The sequence below is a fragment of the Zosterops lateralis genome (assembly GCF_965231275.1).
Source record: "Zosterops lateralis genome assembly, chromosome: 1".
Classification (NCBI taxonomy): domain Eukaryota; kingdom Metazoa; phylum Chordata; class Aves; order Passeriformes; family Zosteropidae; genus Zosterops; species Zosterops lateralis.
Window position 1 is genome coordinate 149937449 of NC_139762.1, and position 18453 is coordinate 149955901.

Genomic DNA, 18453 nt, shown 5'->3' on the forward strand with positions numbered 1-18453 from the left:
CACAGAACAAGCCCCACATCTGTCCCCACACCATGAACACAGCCAGCCCCACGGCACAGCCACAGCCCCACATCTGTCCCCACACCATGAACACAGCCAGCCCCACGGCACAGCCACAGCCCCACACCTGGCCCCAGAGCCGTGGATTCTGTGGAATCCCAGACTTTATTCCCGCAGCCCCCGCAGGAGCCGAGGCTGAGCACAAACACCTCGGGGGGGCCAGGACCCCCCCAATACCCCTCCTGGGGGGGCCCCGGGCCCCTCCCCCACCCTCCCCTGTCCTTGGGGGGCCAGGAGCGAGGGGGGCCCCCAGTGCCCCCTACTTGGGGGGCCGATAGACCATCTTCCTGCTCTTGAGCACCGACCACTTGTGTCGCTTCATGTACAGCAGAAGGGGCACCAGCAGCCCCGAGAGCAGCAGCATCTGTGGGCCAGGGGAATTCGAGGGGTTGGGGGGGGCCGGGGGATCCCCGAGCCCCCCAAAAGCACCCAGCCCCACCCTGAAGCTCCCCAGAGCTCCCCAGAAACCCCAGCCCCATTTTGAAGCCCCCACAAAGCCCCCAAGGCCCCCCAGAAGCCCCCAGCCCATCTTGAGCCCCCCCAGAAGCCCCCAGCCCCATTTTGAGCCCCCTCAGCCCCATTTTGAGCCCTCCATCCCACCTTGAGGCCCATCCGTTTGCGATGGTCGTGCTCGGGCTCGGCCGCCCAGCGCAGGAAGGTGCACACGTCCTTGGCAATCTGGGACATGGTGGCCGGGGTCCCTGGGGGGGACACGGGGGGTGACACCACCGGGGGACACCCCACAGACCCCCAGGAACCCCACTGAGACCCCACTGATACCCCCAGGGAGCCCCCACAGACCCCCAGGGATCCCCCTAGACCCCTCCCAGCCCCAGCATGACCCCCCCAAACCCCCTTTAATCCTTCCCAAATCCCCTCCCAGCCCCCCAGGACCCCTTTGTTCCCCTCCAAACCCTCTCTGATCCCCCCCAAACCCCCTTTAACCCCCCCAAGATCCCCCAAATCTTCTTTAAGCCCCCCCGGGACCTCCTAAAATCCCCTGTAACTCCCCCCCCAACCCCTTTTAAACCCCCTTTAAGGCCCCCCAAACCCCCTTTAACCCCCTTCCAGGGCTCCCCCACCCCCTCTCAGCCCCTGCAAACCCCTTTAACCCCCCCCAACCCCTTTAATCCCTCTCAAATCCCCTCTAACCCCCTCAACCCCCCTTTAACCCTTCCCACCCAGGAGCCCCAAAACCCCCTTTAAGACCCCCCAGGAGCGCCCCCCCGTACCGTCCTCGTACTCGAGCACCTCGTCGTAGATGGGGGGGGCCATGCCGATGGCCTGCCCGGGAAAATAGGGGTTGTAGTGCAGCCCCTCCCTCAGGGACACCCCCGCAGGGGGGTCACAGTACCCTGTCAGCAGGGAGAACACATAGTCCTCTCCTCCGTGTCTGTGGGGGGAATAATGGGGTTAATAATGGCTTCAGGAAAGGGGTTATTTGGATTAATATTTGGGGTCACAGTAACCTGTCAGCAGGGAGAACACATAGTCCTCGCTACCGTGCCTATGGTGTGAAAAATGGGGTTAATGCAATCAATAATGGGAATAATGGGATCACAGAGCCTCCAGTACATGTAATCCTCACTGCCATGCCTGTGGGGTTAATGGGATCAATAATGAGATCAATGGGGTCCCAGAGCCCCCTAACACAAACCCCAGGCCCCCAGGGAGGAGAGGCAGGGACTGAAGGGCTGAGAGGGGAATGGAGGAGTCCCCTGGGCAAAGACCTCAAAGCTGCTCTGAGACCCCAAACCTGTTGTGGGAACAGGTCTGAGACCCCAAACCTATTGTGGGAACAGGTCTGAGACCCCAAACCTGGCATGGGAACTGGGCCTGAGACCCCAAACCTGGTGTGGGAATGGGATCAGAGTGGGAATGGGGAGGTCAGGACCCCCAAATCCCGTACCTGGCACTGATGATGTAGCTCAGGTCAGGGGGTTGTTGGGTGGCCCCAAAGCCCCCCACACCTGTCCTTACCTGGCATTGACAACGTAGCTCAGGTCAGGGGGCAGGGCCCCATTGTTGGGTGACCCCAAAGCCCCCCCAGGACCCCCCACACCTGTCCATACCTGGCGTTAACAATGTAACTGAGATCAGGGGGCAGTGCCCCATTGTTGGCAGCCCGCGCGGCCTCGGCGTTGGGGTAGGGCTTGGGGAAATAATCCGACACCTTCCCGGGCCGCATGAACATCTCCCCGTTCTCATCTGGGCCGTCTTGCACCTCCACCTGTGCAGGAGAGACAGGTGTGATACAGGTGAGATATGGACAGATGAGACACAGACAGTATAGGGACAGCAGGGACAGGGACACCGTTCTCATCCAGGCTGTCCTGGACTTCCACCTGCAGGGACTGGTGAGAGAAACACAGGTCAGACAGGTGAGATACAGGCAGGTGAGATACAGGGACAGCAGGAGCAGGGACAGGGACAGAAACACAGACAGGTGTGACACAGGAACATGTCCTTGTTCTCATCTGGGCCATCCTGGACTTCTACCTCCAGGGACAGGTGAGACAGGTGAGACACAGAGACACGGATGAGATATGGACAGGTGAGACACGGACAGAGCTGACGCAAGGACAGCAGGGACACGGACAGAGGAACATCTCCCCGTTCTCATCTGGGCCGTCCTGAACCTGCACCTGGGACAAGTGAGACAGGGACAGGTGAGACAGGTGAGATATAGGTGAGACACAGACACAAGGACATCTCCTCATTCTCATCAGGACCGTCCTGGACCTCCACTGTGCAGGTGACATGGACAATTAAGATACAAACAGGTGAGATACAGGGACACAGGGACAGGTGAGACACAGGGACAAGGACAGGTGAGACACAAGGACAGGTGACACAGGGACAGCTGGGTAGGGACACAGCAAATGATAAGACATGGACACTGGGACAGCAAGGTGGGGACACTGGAACATTGGGGACAGTGGGACATCAGCGGTGGCAGGACAATGATGGCAGGACACTGGGATGGAGCCACCAGGACATCAGGGACACCATGGGTGGCAGCACAGGGGCACTGGGACATTGGGGACAGTGAGGTGGGGACTGAGAGTGGCAGGACAGGGGGACAAAGGGATGGCAGCAGCAGGACACCAGGACAGGGCACTGGGACATGGTGGCAGAAGGTGACACAGGGTGGCGGCAATGGGACACTGCAGGTGACACAGGGGTGGCAGGAGGTGACACAGGGGTGGCACAGGGATGACCCAGAGGTGACACAGGGGTTCCCAGGGTGGCAGGTGACACAGGGGTGACCCAGGTGTGACACAGGGGGTGACAGGGGGTCCCCGGGGTGTCACCTCCTCCGCCAGCGCCTTGGCCTCGGCCTCAGTGTGGGTGACGCCGATGAGGCTCCGGAAGGCCACAAACTCCATGGAGTGACAGGCTGAGCACACCTGGCGGTACACCTGGAACCCCCTGCGGACACTGGAGAGGGACAGGGGGGGTTAGGGACCCCAAAATCACCCCAAACACACCTGGGGGTGCACCTGGACCCCCCTACAAATGCTGCAGTGAGACAGCAGGGTCAGAGACCCCAAAAAATCCCAAAATCAGCCTGGAACCCCCTGCAGACACCAGGATGAATGAGAGGGTTTAAGAGACCCCAAAAAAATCCCCAAATCACCCCAAAATCAGCCAGGACTCTCTCACACCCTGTAGGGAAAGGGGGGGTCAGACCCCACAGCTCCCCCCACACCTGCTGTGCCCCTGGGACCCCAAATCCCCCCAGGAGCCCCCAAAATGCCCCAAGGACCCCCCCAACTTCCCCTCCAGAGCACATCCAGGACCCCTTAAACCTCCCCAGAGCACCCCAACCTCCCCCTAGGACCCCCCAGATTCCCTCAGGGCATCCCCAAACTCCCAGCCCTATTACCTGGGGTGGTCCAGCACCACCAGGAACCCCCCCAAATCACACCCAGGACCCCCTAAATTCCCCCAAAGTGCCCTCAGACCATGCCAAGAACCCCCCAAATTCCCTCAGCGCCCCCCCCCCCCCCCCGCCCCCCCCCCAGGACTCCCCATTTCCCTCAACCCCCCTGTACCTGGCGTGGTCCAACACCACCAGGACTCCCCCAAATCCCTACAGCACCCTCCAAATTCCCTCATGCCCCCCCCATTTTCCCCCATCCCCATTACCTGGCACAAGCCAGCACTGCCAGGGCCCCCCTAAACCACACCCAGGATCCCCCAAACCATGAGCAGGACCCCCCAAACTGCCCCAGACCCACCTAGTGTGGTCCCGCACTACCAGCATCCCCCCAAATTCCCCCAGGACACCCCCAGACCACACCCAGGACCCTCCAAACCCTCCCAGACCATGACCCCTCAAATGCTCTCAGAACCCCCCCTAAACTCCCCATCTCTGTGTACCTGGAGTGCTTCAGAGCTGCCAGGGCTCCCCTAAACCACACCCAGGACCCTCTAGATCATACCCAGGACCCCCTAAATTCCCTCAGGACCCCCCAGATCCCCCATTTACCCCCAAACCCTGTGTACCTGGCGTGGTCCAGCATCACCAGGACCCTACCAAACCCCTCCAGGACCCCCCAACCCCCCCCCACGACCCTCCAAATTCCCCCAGGACACCCCCACACCCCCCCAGGACCCCTCCAAACCGCCCCCTAGGACCCCCCAAATTCCCTCAGGACCCCCCCAGACCCCCCCAGTTCCCCCATCCCCATTAACTGGTGTGGTCCAGCATCCCCAAACCACACCCAGGACTTCCCAACCTCCCCCCCCCCAAATCCCCCCATTTCCCCCTCCCCGTGTACCTGGCGTGGTCCAGGGATGACAGGGGCCCGCTGTGGCTCCAGGGGAAGTTTGGGGGGTGCAGCTCCAGCTCCCCTGCGCTGAGGGGACCGCCCCCGAGGGACAGGGCCAGTGCCAGGGATCCCCCCCCGGCCAGGGCCCCCAGGGCCAGCAGAGCCCGCCGGGCACGGGAACGGCCCGGGAACGACGACAGGGACACCTGGGGAGGGACAGAGGGACATCAGGGACACTTGGGGGACACAGGGACACCTGGGAGGACACAGAGGGACATTAGGGACACCTGGGGGACACACGAACCCCTCCAGGGCCAGCAGAGCCCGCCGGGCACGGGAGCGGCCCGGGAATGAGGACAGGGACACCTGGGGGGGACAATGGGGACATCAGGGACACCTGGGGAGGTGACAGGGAGGTCAGAGGTGACAGGGACACGTGTGGGGACACCGGGGACCCCGAAGCTCGGGGGGAACAACAGCAATGGCCGGGGGGTGACAAGGACAGAGGGAACACCGGGATTATCGCAATTATCGTGATAGGGACACCGAGAACCCCGGGAATGTCGGGACAGGAACACCAGGAATATCAGCACTACCGGGAACACCAGGATAGTCGCGACAGGAACCCCGGGAACAGCGCGAAGGGCGAGCAAAGGACACCGCGTGGCGGGGAGGGCGGGGGGAACTCCCGGAGACACCGGGCGGGGCTGGGGACACCGGGACAGGTAACGGGGAACGCTAAGCAGAACGGGGAGAGATACCGGGGCACCGGGGAGGCACCGGGCACACGGGGAAAGGCACCGGGCGCACCAGGGAGGCACCGGGCACACCGGAAAAGCACCGGGCACACCGGGACTGGCACCCGGGGAGGCACGGATGGACCCCGGGAGGGCAGGGAGAGGCACCGAGACCCACGGATAGGCGAATCCCGTCCCGCAGCCGGCCCCGAGGCGTGTCCGGGCCCCGAGGCCCCGCCGTGCCCTCAGCGGGGCTCTGAGGGGGCGGCCCCGGGTCCCCTCCGCCCACCGCCCGCCGTGACCTTCCCGCACCCCTCGGGCCGCACTCACCGCGCCGGGGCCGGCGGCGGGGCCGCCCCGCGGGCGGAGCAGCGCGCGGGGAGCGAGGCCGGGCCCCGGCGGGCTCGGGAGGTGCCGCAGCCCCGGGAGGCCCCGCAGGCCCCGCAGCGCCGCCATCGCCGAGGTCGAGGGGACGCGCCGCGACGCCCCGGAAGTGACGGAATCGGGGAGGCGGTGGGGAGTTACGTCACTGAGAGACACGTGACCCCGGTGACGATTTGGATTTTAATTTATTGCAACGCCCCCTGGCGGAGGGCGGGAAAAGAGCACACGAATAGACCACGCCCCTAGGCATAAACCACGCCCAAGAGCAAACCACGCCCCTGCACAGAAGCCGCGCCCATCAGCACAGGCCACGGCCCCGTAGCAAAAAGCCACGCCCATCAACAGCCCCGACCCCCCGACCCCTTCAAGCCCCCCCCCGGTTTGGGGTCCCAGTTTGGGGGCCCCGGTTTGGGGGTCCCCCTTTGAGGGTCCCAGGTTGGGAGTCTCCATTTGGTTGTCCCAGTTTTGGGGCCCTGGATTGAGAATCCTGGTTTGGGGGTCCCCGGATGGGGGTCCCAGACCTGGGTGGGGACCCCACAATGGCACCCAGGGAGCCCCCCCGGTGTCCCCAGAGACCCCTGGGACTGCCCTGGGGGCTCCAGTGGGGATGCAGGGACTGAGAGGGCATCGGGGTCTGTCTGTGGGTCTGTCCAGAGCTCTGTCCATGGGTCCGTCCATGGCCCTGTCCACAGCTCTGTCTATGGGTCTAGGGGCACATAGGGGTTTGTCCATGGGTCTGTCCATGAGTCTGTCTGTGGGTCTGTGCAGGCTCTGTCCGTGGATCTGTCCATGAGTCTGTCCAGACTCTGTCCATGAGTGTGTCCACAGCTCTGTCTGCGGGTCTGGGGGGTTTGGGGGTCTATCCGTGACTCTGTCCGGATCTTGGTCCACGGTCTGTCCGTGCGTCCATCCAGGGCTGTCTTGGGGGTCCCTCTGTAGGACTGTCCACAGGCCTGTCCCTGCTAGAGATCTGTGTGTCCGTCCTGTGTCCGTGTGTCCATCCCTGTGTCCATCCCATGTCCATCTGTCCATCCCTCACTTCCAGAAGAGCACGTTCCAGAGCAGCAGCCAGCAGGGATAGGCCCCCAGGGCAAGCAGGGGGCTGAGGTGTGCCCCATGCAGGTGCTCCTGCAGCAGCCCCTGGCCCAGCGCCCCCAGGTAACGCTGCCAGGCCTCGCCCAGCCCGGCCGGAGCCTCCAGCAGCTCCCGCTCCACCAGCACGGCCAGGAACAGAGTGACCCCGGGCGTGGTCAGCACCAGGAGCACAGCCAGGGGCAGCCTGGAACAGAACAGGGTGTCAGAGACCACCTGAGACCCCTAGGGTCCCCAGAGCCTCCTCCTTACCTGTGTTCAAGGGATCTCACCTGTCCCTGTCACACCTGTCCCCATTCATACCTGTCCCCCCCAGGTCTCACCTGTCCACACCTGTCTCTGTCACACCTGTGTCACACCTGTTCCCCCCAGGATTCACAGCAGCCGCAGGTGGCACCAGGGTGACCCCCAGCAGGAAGCCCTGTCACACCTGTGTCACACCAGTCACACCTGTTCCCCCCAGCTCTCACCTGTTCCCTCCAGGTCTCACGGCGGCTGCAGGTGGCACCAGGGTGACGCCCAGCAGGAAGCCCAGGGAGAAGTTGAGCAGGGCCAGGCAGGTGAGGAGCAGTGCCAGGGCCAGCAGGGCTACCAGCTTCAGGGACATCCAGCCCCGCTGGCCGCCTCCTGAGAGAGCCCTGGGGACACAGAGGGACACGTGAATGTCACAAAGTGTCACTTCAGTGTCACCTGAGGTCACCTGTCACACACAGTGTCACCCCCAGTGTCACCCGGTGTCCCCATCCCCAGCAGAGCCACCAGCTTCAGGGACATCCAGCCCTGCTGGCCACCTCCTGACAGGGCCCTGGGGACAGAAACAGTGTCACAGTGTCACCTGGGGTCACCTGTCACACCCAGTGTGACCTGCTGTCACCCAGTGTCACAGTGTCATAGTGCCAGTGTCACCACCCCAACCAGGGACATCCAGCCCGGCTGTCACACCTGGACAGCGCCCTGGGGACACAGGGATACACATTGTCACCCGGTGCCACCTAGTGTCACAGTGTCACCCAGTGTCCCCATCCCCAGCAGGGCCATCCAGCCCTGGCTGTCACCCCCAGACATGCCCTGTGGGGACATTGTGGGGTTAGAGCCCTCCCAGAACCCCTTGGGGACCCCCAGACCTGTGGGGACACCTCCCAGACCTGTGGGGATATAGCAGGACCTGTGGGTGCTGCGGGGCAGCGCCACCCCAAACAGCCCAAACACCCCAACCCCCCCCCCAAACCCCCACCAAGGACCCCAAAAACCCCAACACCCCACAGAGACTCCAAACACCCCACAGATCCCTTTAGGGACCCCAAACCCCACAAACCCCATACCTGTGTGTGCCCCAGACCCTGGATCTGTGGGTGCTGTGGGGCAAAAGCACCCCAAACAGCCCAAACACCCCAAATCCCCTCAGAGACCCCAAACAGCTCAAACTCCCCTCAGAGACCCCAAATCCCCCCAGTCCCATACCTGTGTGTGCTGTGGGCCAGTGCCACCCCAAACAGCCCCAAAACCCCTCAGGGACACCGAATCTCCCTCAGGGACCCCAAACACCCCACACAGACCTCAAACACCCCACACAGACCCCGCAGACTCCAAACCCCATACCTGCGTGTGCTATGGGGCAGGGCCATCCCGGCCACATAGATCCTGATCAGGACCTGACCCCACAGACCCCAAACACCCCACACAGACCCCATAGACCCCTTTAGGGACTCCGTACCTGTGTGTGCTATGGGGCAGGGCCATCCCAGCCACGTAGATCCCGATGAGGGTCAGCACCACAGCCTCGGCCTCGCCCACGGGGAAGTGCTGGGTGGCCACGGCCTGACCCCGCACAGGCAGCAGGTACAGGGCAGTGCCCGCTGCCCCTGAGACCAGCACGGGGGGCACCAGGTACAGGAACCCCCTTGGGGTCTGGGGGAGGGACTGGGGTCACTGTGGGGTCACTATGGGGTCCCAGGGGGGCTCTGGGGTCAGGGTGGGGGTCCCAGGGGTCAGTGTGGAGCTCCCAGGGGTCCCAGGGGCTCTGGGATCAGGGTGGTGGCCCTGGGGGTCCCTCATTTCCCCAGGCTGGGGGTCCCAGGGGTCAGGGTGGGGGTCCTGGGGGTCAGAGTTGGGGTCCCAGGAGTCCCCTCACCTCCCTTGGCTGGGGGTCCCAGGGGTCAGAGTTGGGGTCCCAGGGGTCAGGGTGGGGGTCCCAGGTCAAGGTTGGACCCCAGGGGTCCCTCACCTCCCTGGGCTGGGGGTCCCCGTCCCCATCCTCACTCCGGTTCAGCCGCATCCACAGGTCCAGGGCGTGGGGGAGGGGGTGTTAAGGAAAGGGCCAGGACCCCTAGACAGCCCAGACCCCCCCTGACCCCCAAACCCTCCATTCACACCCCCCCAAATCCCAAATTCCTCCTCTCCCCAAAATCCTCCCTTTTCCCTCAGTTCACCAGGTTTCCCTTTTTACCCCTCACCTCCCCAAACTTTCCCTTTTTCCCCCAAAATCCCTCCTTGTCCCACCTCAGCTCCATCTTCCTTGCGCCCAAAATCCCCCTTTTTCCTCTTTTCCCCTCCAAATCCCCATTTTTTCCATTCTCCCCCATTTTTTCAGTATTTTTCCCATTTTTCCCCCCATTCTTCCCCATTTTTCCCCCAAATTTGCATTTTTCTCCAAATCCCAATTTTTTCCCCATTTTTTCCTGTTTTCCCCCCATTTTTCCCATTTTTGTCCTGTTTTTTTCCCATTTTCCCCCATTTTTGCCCTGTTTTTGCCCCCTTTTTGGCCGTTTTCCCCCATTTTCAGCCCAGGATATCCTCAGGGCCACCACCAGCAGCAGCGCAGGCGAGTCACAGCCGATTTCACCCCATTTTTTCCTTGTTTTTTTTTCCCATTTTTGCCCCTTTTTTTGAGTTTTTTTTTGTGGTTTTGCCCAATTTCACCCCATTTTTGCCCATTTTCCCCTGTTTTCAGCCCAAAATAGCCTCAGGGCCAGCACGAGGAGCACCAGCCCCAGCATGGGCACATATAACTCCATTTCACCCCGTTTTTTTCCCTGGCTTTTTGGGGTTTTTTCACATTTTTCCATATTTTTTCCCATTTCCCCCCATTTTAAGCCCAGGATATTCTCAGGGCCAGCACCAGCAGCAGCGCAGACATATTGGAGCTGATTTCACCCCATTTTTTTCCCCCATTTCCCCCGTTTTTCCCCATTTTTGCCCCCTTTTTCCCCCAAACCCCCATTTTTCCCATTTTTCCCCATTTTTGCCCATTTTCCCCAGGATTTCACCCCATTTTCCTCAGGGCCAGCACGAGGAGCAGCAGTGGCAGCGCAGGTGCGTCGGAGCTGATTTCACCCCATTTTTGCCCCATTTTCCCCCATTTTTGCCTCGTTTTTTCAGGTTTTCTCAGGTTTTTTTTCCCGTTTTCGCCCGTTTTCAGCCCAGGATATCCTGAGGGCCAGCACCAGCAGCAGCAGGGCCAGCGCAGGGGCGTAGGAGCCGATGGAGACGAAGCGCGACAGCGACGGCAGCAGGTACAGGAAATAGGATTGGTGAAGGCGCTCCAGCAGGTTGTTCAGCTTCCGGAACATTCCCTCCAGGGTCCTGGGGGAAAAGAGTGGGGTCGGGGTCAGGGGAGACCCCCTGGGATCCCCCCAATACAGAGAGAAAGCCCTGGGACCCCCAAATCCAGGGGAAGACCCCCTGGAGTCCCCCTGACCCCACAGTCCTGAGCACTTTGTTCAGCTTCCGGAACATTCCCTCCAGGGTCCTGGGGGAAAAGAGTGGAGTTGGGGTCAGGGGAGACCCCTAAAACTGGAGAAAGACCCCCAGGATTCCCCTACATACAGACAGAGACCCCCTGGAATCCCCATTGACCCCACAGTCCCAAGAGGTTGTTCAGTTTCCAGAATGTTCCCTCCAGAGTTCTGGAGAGTGGGACCACAACTGGGGTCGGGGGATACCCCCTGGGATTCCCAAATACAGAGAGAGAGACCCCCAGGACCCCTCCAACTCCACAGTTCTGGGGGGTTGTTCAGGTTCCAGAACATTCCCTCAGGAGTTCTGGGGTGGGGGAGTGGGGTTGGGGTCAGGGGAGACCCCCTTAAATGTGGGGAAAGACCCCCTGTAATCTCCCCAACCCCACAGCTCCAGGGGGTTGTTCAGCTTCTGGAACATTCCCTCAAGTGTTTTCGGGGAAAGAGTGGGATTGGGGTCAGGGGAGACTCCCTGGGATCCCCCAAATACAGAGAGAGACCCCCTAAATCCTGGGGAAAGACCCCATGGGATCCCCCTGACCTCACAGTTCCAGGAGGTTGTTCAGCTTCTGGAACATTCCCTCCAGGGTTCTGGAGAGTGGGAGCAGAACTGTGGTCAGGGGAGACCCCCTGGGACCCTCCAAATACAGAGAGACCCCCTGGACCCCTAATAGAGACCCCCAGGACCCCCCAAATCCAGGGAAAGACCTCCTGGAATCCCCTCAAATACACAGAGAGATCCCTTGGAATCCCCCAAATCTGGGAAGAGACCCTCAGGACCCCCCTGGCCCCACAGAGGGACTCCCCTCTGGAATGTTCCCTGCAAGATCCTGGGATTGGGGCCAGGGAAGATGTGGATGACCCATAGGGTCAGGGACCCCCAGGATCCCCCAAACCCCCCCGCCAAAACCCCCAGACTCACCTGCCCAGGGCCCCCAAGTCGAACTTGTGCTGCCTGAAGCTGTTGATGCCCCTCAGGGTCAGGGCCTCAATGCGGAAGCGCAGGAAGAGCCCATGAGCCCCCCCGGGGCCCCCCCCAGCCTGGCCCAGTACCATCAGCCCCAGGGTCCTCAGGCTCTGGGTGTAACCTGGGCCTGAGGGACCCTCCGGGGGGGGCAGCTGTGGGGGGACAGGCTGTTAGAGACCCCTCAGAGATCCTCAAACCCCTCTGTGCCCCCCAGACCCGGGAGTGACCCCTCAGTGACCCTCAAATCCCCCCTCAGCCCCAGGGTCCATAGGCTCTGGGTGTAACCTGGGCCCCAGGGACCCTCCGGGGGGGGCAGATGGGGGGGGACAGGGTGTTAGAGACCTCCCAAAACCAGCACTGACCCCCCCAGTGACCCCCCCCAAACTCAGGAGTGACCCCTCAGTGTCTCCCCAAACCCCTCCATCAGCCCCAGGGTCTGCAGGCTCTGGGCATAGCCTGGGCCTGAGGGCTCTGGAGGGGCAGAGTGTTAAAGACTCCCCCAAACCCCCCAGTGCCCCCCAAACCTGGCATTGACCCCCCCAGACCTGGCACTGACCTCTCTCTGCACCCCCAGCCAGGGAGAGACCCCCCTGGCCACCCTCAAAGCCCCCCAGGCTCCCTCCTGTGCCCCCCACCTTGCCCTGGAAGGTGCAGAGCAGCTCCCAAAGCCCTCCAGGACCCCCCAAATACCCTCCAGGACCTACAAAATCTCCCCTAAGACTCCCCAAATCCCCCCCACTTTTCCCTGGAAGGTGCAGAGCAGCCCCCAAAGTCCTCCAGGACCCCCCAGACCTCCCCAAATCCCCCCACCTTGCCCTGGAAGATGCAGAGCAACCCCCCAGGACCCCCCAAAGCCCCTCCAGGACCCCCCAAAGCCCCCCAAAAAGCCCCCCAGGACCCTCAAATCCCCCTACTTTTCCCTGGAAGGTGCAGAGCAGGCCACTCTCGTGGCAGAAGTAGTGGAAGAGGTTGATCAGGACCCCCCCAAATCCCCCCAGAACCTCTCCAGGACCCCCCCAAAGCCCTCAAGAAGTACCCCAGGACCCTTCCAGGACCTCCAAATCCCCCCACCTTTCCCTGGAAGGTGCAGAGCAGGCCATTTTTCTGGCAGAAGGAGTGGAAGAGGTTGAGCAGGTCCAGATTGGGCAGTTGTCCATTGAGCCCCTCCACGGCCACGTCCATGCTGGTCACCACGTCCGTGCTCAGCTCCAGGGCCAGGGCAGCCTGGATGGCCCCAGCCCGGCCTGGGAGACCCCCTGAGCTGATATCTGGGGGGGACAGACCTCTGTGAGACTCCCCAGGGCACCCATGGGTCCCTCATGGGACCCCCAGAATGACCATGGGATCCCCAGAACCATGGACACCCATCAGACTCCCATGTCCACTCTGGTCACTGTGTCCAGCGTAGCCTGGATGGCCCCAGCCCAGCCTGGGAGACCCCCAGGGCTGATATCTGAGAGGGGACAGACCCCTGTGAGACGCCCGTGGGACCCCTAGAATGGCCATGTGACCCCAATGTCCACTCTGGTCACTGCATCCAGCCCAGCTCCAGGGTCATCTGGGACCCCCTCAAGGGGATATTTGGGGGGACAGAACCCTGTGAGATCCCCCTGAGACCTCCCAGGGCACCCCCAGAATGACCACAAGACCCTCAGAATGGTCATGGGATCCCCAGAGCCATGGGACCCCCACAGGACCCCCATGTCCACTCGGGTCACTGTGTCCAGCTCCAGCCAAGGTCACCTGGGAGCCCCCTGAGTGAACGTCTGGGAGGGAGACCCCCATGAGACCCCCCCAGAATGGCCACAGGACCCCCACAGGACCCCCATGTCCACTCTAGTCACTGTGTCCAGTCCAGCTCCAGCCAAGGTCACCTGAATGGGCCCTGACCACTCCCAGTGCTCCCAGTACCACCAGTAAGGATCATCCCAGTGCTCCCAGTCCCTTCCAGTACCACCAGTAAGGGTCACACCATGTACCCCAGTCCATCCCAGCCCCTCCCAGTGTGACCAGTAAGGGTCATCCCAGTGCTCCCAGTCCCTCCAAGTGCTCCCAGTCCCTCCCCGTCTCACCAGTAAGGTTTGTATCATGTTCTCCAGTTCCTCCCAGCCCTTCCCAGTGCTCCCAGTCTCACCAATGAGGTTGACATCATGGTGCCCCAGTGCTCCCAGTCTCTCCCAGTGCTCCCCACTCCCTCCCAGTCTCACCAGTAAGGTTTGCATCACACATCCCAGTCCCTCCCAGTCCCACCAGTAAGGGTTATATTGGGAAGCCCATTCCCTCCCAGTGCTCCCAGTCTTACCAGTAAGGTTGACATCGTGGTAGGCCTCCAGCCAGGCCTGTGTCCCCACCAGGTCGTGCTCGGTCACCAGGAAGATCAGATCCTTGGCCCAGTAAATCTGACCTGGAACAGACCAGTATAAACCAGTATGGACCAGTATAAACCAGTATGGACCAGCATGGACCAGTGCAATCCCAGTACATTCCCAGGAATATCAGATCCTTGGCCCAGTAAATCTGACCTGGAACTGACCAGTACGGACCTGTATGGACAGTACAATGGCAGTACAATCCCAGTACGGACCAGTCCACCCCAGCCCAGCCCCCTGTCACCCCCCAGTATCTCCCAGTTCCCCTCCCCAGTGCCCCCCCAGGCCCAGTAGCCCCCAGTCCCCACCAGTAGCCACCAAGGACCACCAGTAGCCCCATGGCCTGGTCAGTGTGGGGTCCCTCAGGGTAGCCCTCCAGGTGTCCCCAGTGTCCCAGGTGGCCCCAGGTGTATCCCAGGTGTCCCCCAGGTGTGTCCCCAGGTGTTCCCAGCTGTCCCAGGTGTCCCTCACCCCGGCAGTAGCTGGCCAGGGCCAGCAGCAGCCCCACGGCCTGGTTGTTCTTGCTGCCCTCAGAGCACGGCACCAGCAGCAGCAGCGCCTCGGTGCTGGCAGAACGGGGGGCCCGCAGCACCCCAAACACGTTCGTGCCACGGACCAGCTGGGACAGGGGACACAGATCAGCACCCCAAATATACCCACAGCACCCTGAAACATCCCCACAGCACCCCAAAAACTGCCCAGGGACCCCAAATATACCCAGAGACCCCCCCCAAATAAACCCACAGCACCCCGAAAATGTTTGTGCCATGGACCAGCTGAAACTGAGAGAAACCAGCACTCCAAAAACACCCAGAAATCCCAAATACACCCACAGCACCCCAAAAACGTTGGTGCCACAGACCAGCTGTGGGGGACACGGGTCAACACCCCAAAATCCACCCACGGCACCCTGAAACATCCCCACAGCACCCCAAACCCCACCGACAGCACCCCGAAAACGTTCGTGCCACGGACCAGCTGAAATGGAGAGGGGTCAGCACCCCAAATACACCCACAGCACCCCAAAACATCCCCACAGCACCCTAAATACACCCACAGCACCCCGAAAACGTTCGTACCATGGGCCAGCTGTGGGGGAGAGAGGGGTCAACACCCCAAAACTGACCAGGGACCCCAAAAATGCCCACAGAACCCAAAAAACGTTGGTGCCACGAACCAGCTGGGACAGGGGACACAGATCAGCACCCCAAAACTGCCCTGGGACCCCAAAACATCCCCACAGCACCCTGAAAACATTCACGCCACGCTGGGACAGGGGACAGGGACAGGAGTCACCACTCACAGGAATCCCCAAACCCTCCACAGGGACCCCAAACCCACCCAGTGACCCCAAAACCTACCCAGGGATCCCAGTTCCCCCAGTCCCTCCCAGTTGCCCCAAATACCCCCAAAACTCCCTCAATTCACCCCTAAAACCCCTAAAATCCCCCCCAAAACCCCATCCCGCCCCACCCAGTCCCCTCTCAGCTCCCCCCAATCCCCTCCCAATTACTCCCAATCCCCTTCCAGTTTCCTCCAGCTCCCCCAGTCCCTCCCAGCTACCCCCAGTTCCCTCCCAGTCCCCTCCCAATCCCCTCCCAGTCCATTCCCAGTCCCTCCAGTACGTAGCGCTCATGGGCCTCGTCGGGGAAGGGCAGTGTCCGTGCGAAGGGCTGGCGATGGACCTCAAGCCCCAGCTGGAACATGGTCTGCTCCAGCCACTGCACGGGCATCCCCCTGTGGATATGGGGGATTTATGGGGGATTTATGGGGGATTGGGACACCCCTGAACCCCACAGGCTCTGCTCCAGCCACTGCACAGACATCCCCCTGTGGATATAGGGGATTTATGGGATTGGGAATGGGAACAGCCCCAAAACTCCTCCAAATCCAAAAGGTCCCACCCCATTCTCCTCTTGTACCCCACAAAATTTCCAGGTATGTCCCTCCCCAAAACCCCAACCACAAACCCCTCAAATTCACCCCCAAACCCAACCCCAAAACCCCTTGACCCCAAACCCACCCATTCTCACCCCGCTTTACTCTTGTGCCCCCCAAATTCCCAGGTGTTTCCCCCTCCCCAACCCCCCCCCAAATTCCCCAACCCCCCCCAACTCACCCCCAAACCCCCCTGTGCTCACCCCGCTTTCCTCTTGTGCGCCTCGAACTCAAGGGCATGTCCCTCTCCCTAAACCCCCAACCCCTCCAACACCAAACCCTTGACCCCAAACTTCCCGTGACCCCAAATCCCAACTCCAAATCTCCCAGACCCCCTCATTCTCACCTGTCCTCCTTTTGTGCCTCCCGAACTCCCAGGCATGTCCCCCTCCCCAACGCCCCCAAACTCTCCAGGGGTCTCACCCTGCTTTCCTCTTGTGCCCTCCGAACTCGCGGGCCAGGGCAAGGGCGCGGGGGCCGAGGTCGGAGCCCTCCCCCACCATGGTGGAGCCCATGGCGTTCTCCGACAGGTACGTGCGGGGGGCCAGGGGGGGCAGCAGCAGGAACCAGGTGATGCCTGACAGGTAACTCAGGACACTGCGGGGAGCACCCCAAAATTATCACTGACACCCCAAAACCGTCACTGGCACCCCACACCCATCAGTGACCCCACACACCCATCTCAGTGACACTCCACACCCAGCACAGCCCCATAGCGGGGGCAGCAGCAGGAACCAGGTGAGCCCAGACAGGTAACTCAGGACACTGCCAGGGACACCCCAAAATCATCAGTGACACCCCAAATACCCCAAATCCAGCACTTACACCCCAAAATCACCACAAAAATCACCCCAAAGCTGCCATCAACACCCCAAAATCACTGTGGACACCCTAAAAATCACCCCTGGTACCCTAAAACTGGCATCAGCACCTCAAAAATCCCCCTCTGGCCCCCCAAAATTCCCCCAGGACTCAGCAAGGGCAGGGGGGGTTAAGGCAGGAACCTCCCAAAAGCCCCCGACTTACCACAGGGGGGTGTTGAAGACCCCCCCCAAAGCCCCTCAGGACTCCCCCAGAGCCTCCCAAGGACCCCCCCTCAACACAGGGAGGTGCTGGGGACCCCATAAGCCCCCCGGGACCCCCCACACACCACAGGGAGGTGGTGAGGACCCCCAGACACCCCCCCCCCCAGGGCCCTCCAGGACCCCCAAAGTCCCCCACTCACCACAGGGAGGTGTTGAGGACCCCCAGCCCCCCCCAGGACCCCCCACTCACCATAGGGGGGTGTTGAGGCGCAGCACGAGCCGGGCCAGCGCCCGCCGGCACTGCGGGTCCGACAGGAGCCCCATGGTGGAACGGGAGGTCTGGGGGGCCCTGGGGATCCCGGGGGGCTGGGGGGAACACGGGGGCCCCGGCAGTGAGGGAGGGTCCCCGCGGGCCATACTGGGAAGCCCCCTGCTCTGCCCAGGGCCCCCCAAAACCCCACGGAGACACCAAAGACCCCACAGAGACCCCAAAGACCCCTCCCCACACCATGGATACCCCAAATCCCCCCCACAGCCCCACCCCAGCCCCCTCCTCACCTCATGGACACCCCAAATCCCCCCCCCCCCCCGAGCCCCCTGCCTACCCCATGGACACCCCAAAGCCCACAGAGACCCCTCAGGGCCCAGCCCCTACCCTTCCCCAACGCCTCTATACCGAGCTCCTCTCGCACCCCGCAGCCCCCCCACGGGCCTGGCCCAGTCCTTTCCCTTCCTCGCACCCCCCTGTGCCCTCCGGGCCCCCAAAATTACCCAAAATTCCCCAAAAAGCTCCAAAATCGCCCCAAAAACCTGAGGGAGCGCGGCCGGGCCAGACCGCTCGATCGCTGCCCGATCGCGCGGCCAGGGCGCGGAGCGGAGCGCAGAGACATCGATCGCGCGGCACCACCCCGCTAGGGGACGCCGTGGAGAGGGGGCGGGGGGTCGAGCGAGTGGGCGGGGCCACCGGGGATGTGGGCGGGCCCAAGGAAATAACGGAGATTGGGGGCAAAGGGGCAAAAAAGGGGGGAAAAGAGCCAAAAAAGGGGGGAAAAGGGGGGGTGTTGGGGCAAAAAAGGGAGAAAACGGGGTTTTTTTGGGAAAAAAGGGAGGAAAAAGGGGGTTTGGGGGGCAAAAAGAGGAAAAATGGGGTATTGGGGGCAAAATAGGGGAAAGGGGGGTTTGGGGGAAAAGGGGGAAATGGGGTTTGGGGGCAAAAAAAGGAGGAAAAATAGGGTTTGGAGGACAAAAGGGGGGAAAAGGTGGGTGGGACTTAAAAAAGGGGAAAGGAGCGGTGGAGGGGAGGAGAAAAAGGAGGAAAGGGGGAAAAATGGGCAAAAAGGGGGGAAAAAAGGGTGGAGAAATGGGGGTT

At 61.9% G+C, this 18453-nt stretch overlaps 2 protein-coding genes across 4 annotated transcripts; both read right to left on the reverse strand.

The window, feature by feature from the left end:
- Window positions 1–146: 146 nt before the first annotated feature.
- On the reverse strand, window positions 147–6046 carry CYC1 (cytochrome c1). The gene is made up of 7 exons (XM_083865834.1): window positions 5906–6046; window positions 4848–5044; window positions 3375–3501; window positions 2133–2290; window positions 1293–1453; window positions 661–761; window positions 147–424 (listed from the first exon to the last, which is right to left on the reverse strand). Exons 1-7 carry the CDS (start codon window positions 6029–6031, stop codon window positions 320–322), a joined length of 975 nt encoding a protein of 324 aa, XP_083721960.1. The 5' UTR covers window positions 6032–6046; the 3' UTR covers window positions 147–319.
- A 948-nt stretch (window positions 6047–6994) lies between these two features.
- Window positions 6995–17965, reverse strand: GPAA1 (glycosylphosphatidylinositol anchor attachment 1; the record flags this gene model as incomplete). Of its 3 annotated transcripts, XM_083865805.1 has the most annotated exons (13): window positions 17895–17965; window positions 17335–17450; window positions 16483–16656; window positions 15747–15858; window positions 14593–14740; window positions 14055–14156; window positions 12824–13020; window positions 11708–11904; window positions 10480–10633; window positions 9276–9341; window positions 8766–8959; window positions 7522–7689; window positions 6995–7238 (listed from the first exon to the last, which is right to left on the reverse strand). In XM_083865805.1, the coding sequence occupies exons 2-13, from the start codon at window positions 17406–17408 to the stop codon at window positions 6995–6997; spliced, it is 1830 nt and encodes a 609-aa protein (XP_083721931.1). In that variant the 5' UTR covers window positions 17409–17450; window positions 17895–17965. The 3 variants fall into 3 exon arrangements, with proteins under 3 accessions (XP_083721931.1, XP_083721932.1, XP_083721930.1); XM_083865806.1 differs by lacking the exon at window positions 17895–17965 and having other exon boundaries at window positions 11708–11772; window positions 17335–17607; XM_083865804.1 differs by lacking the exon at window positions 17895–17965 and having other exon boundaries at window positions 17335–17607.
- Window positions 17966–18453: the final 488 nt, after the last annotated feature.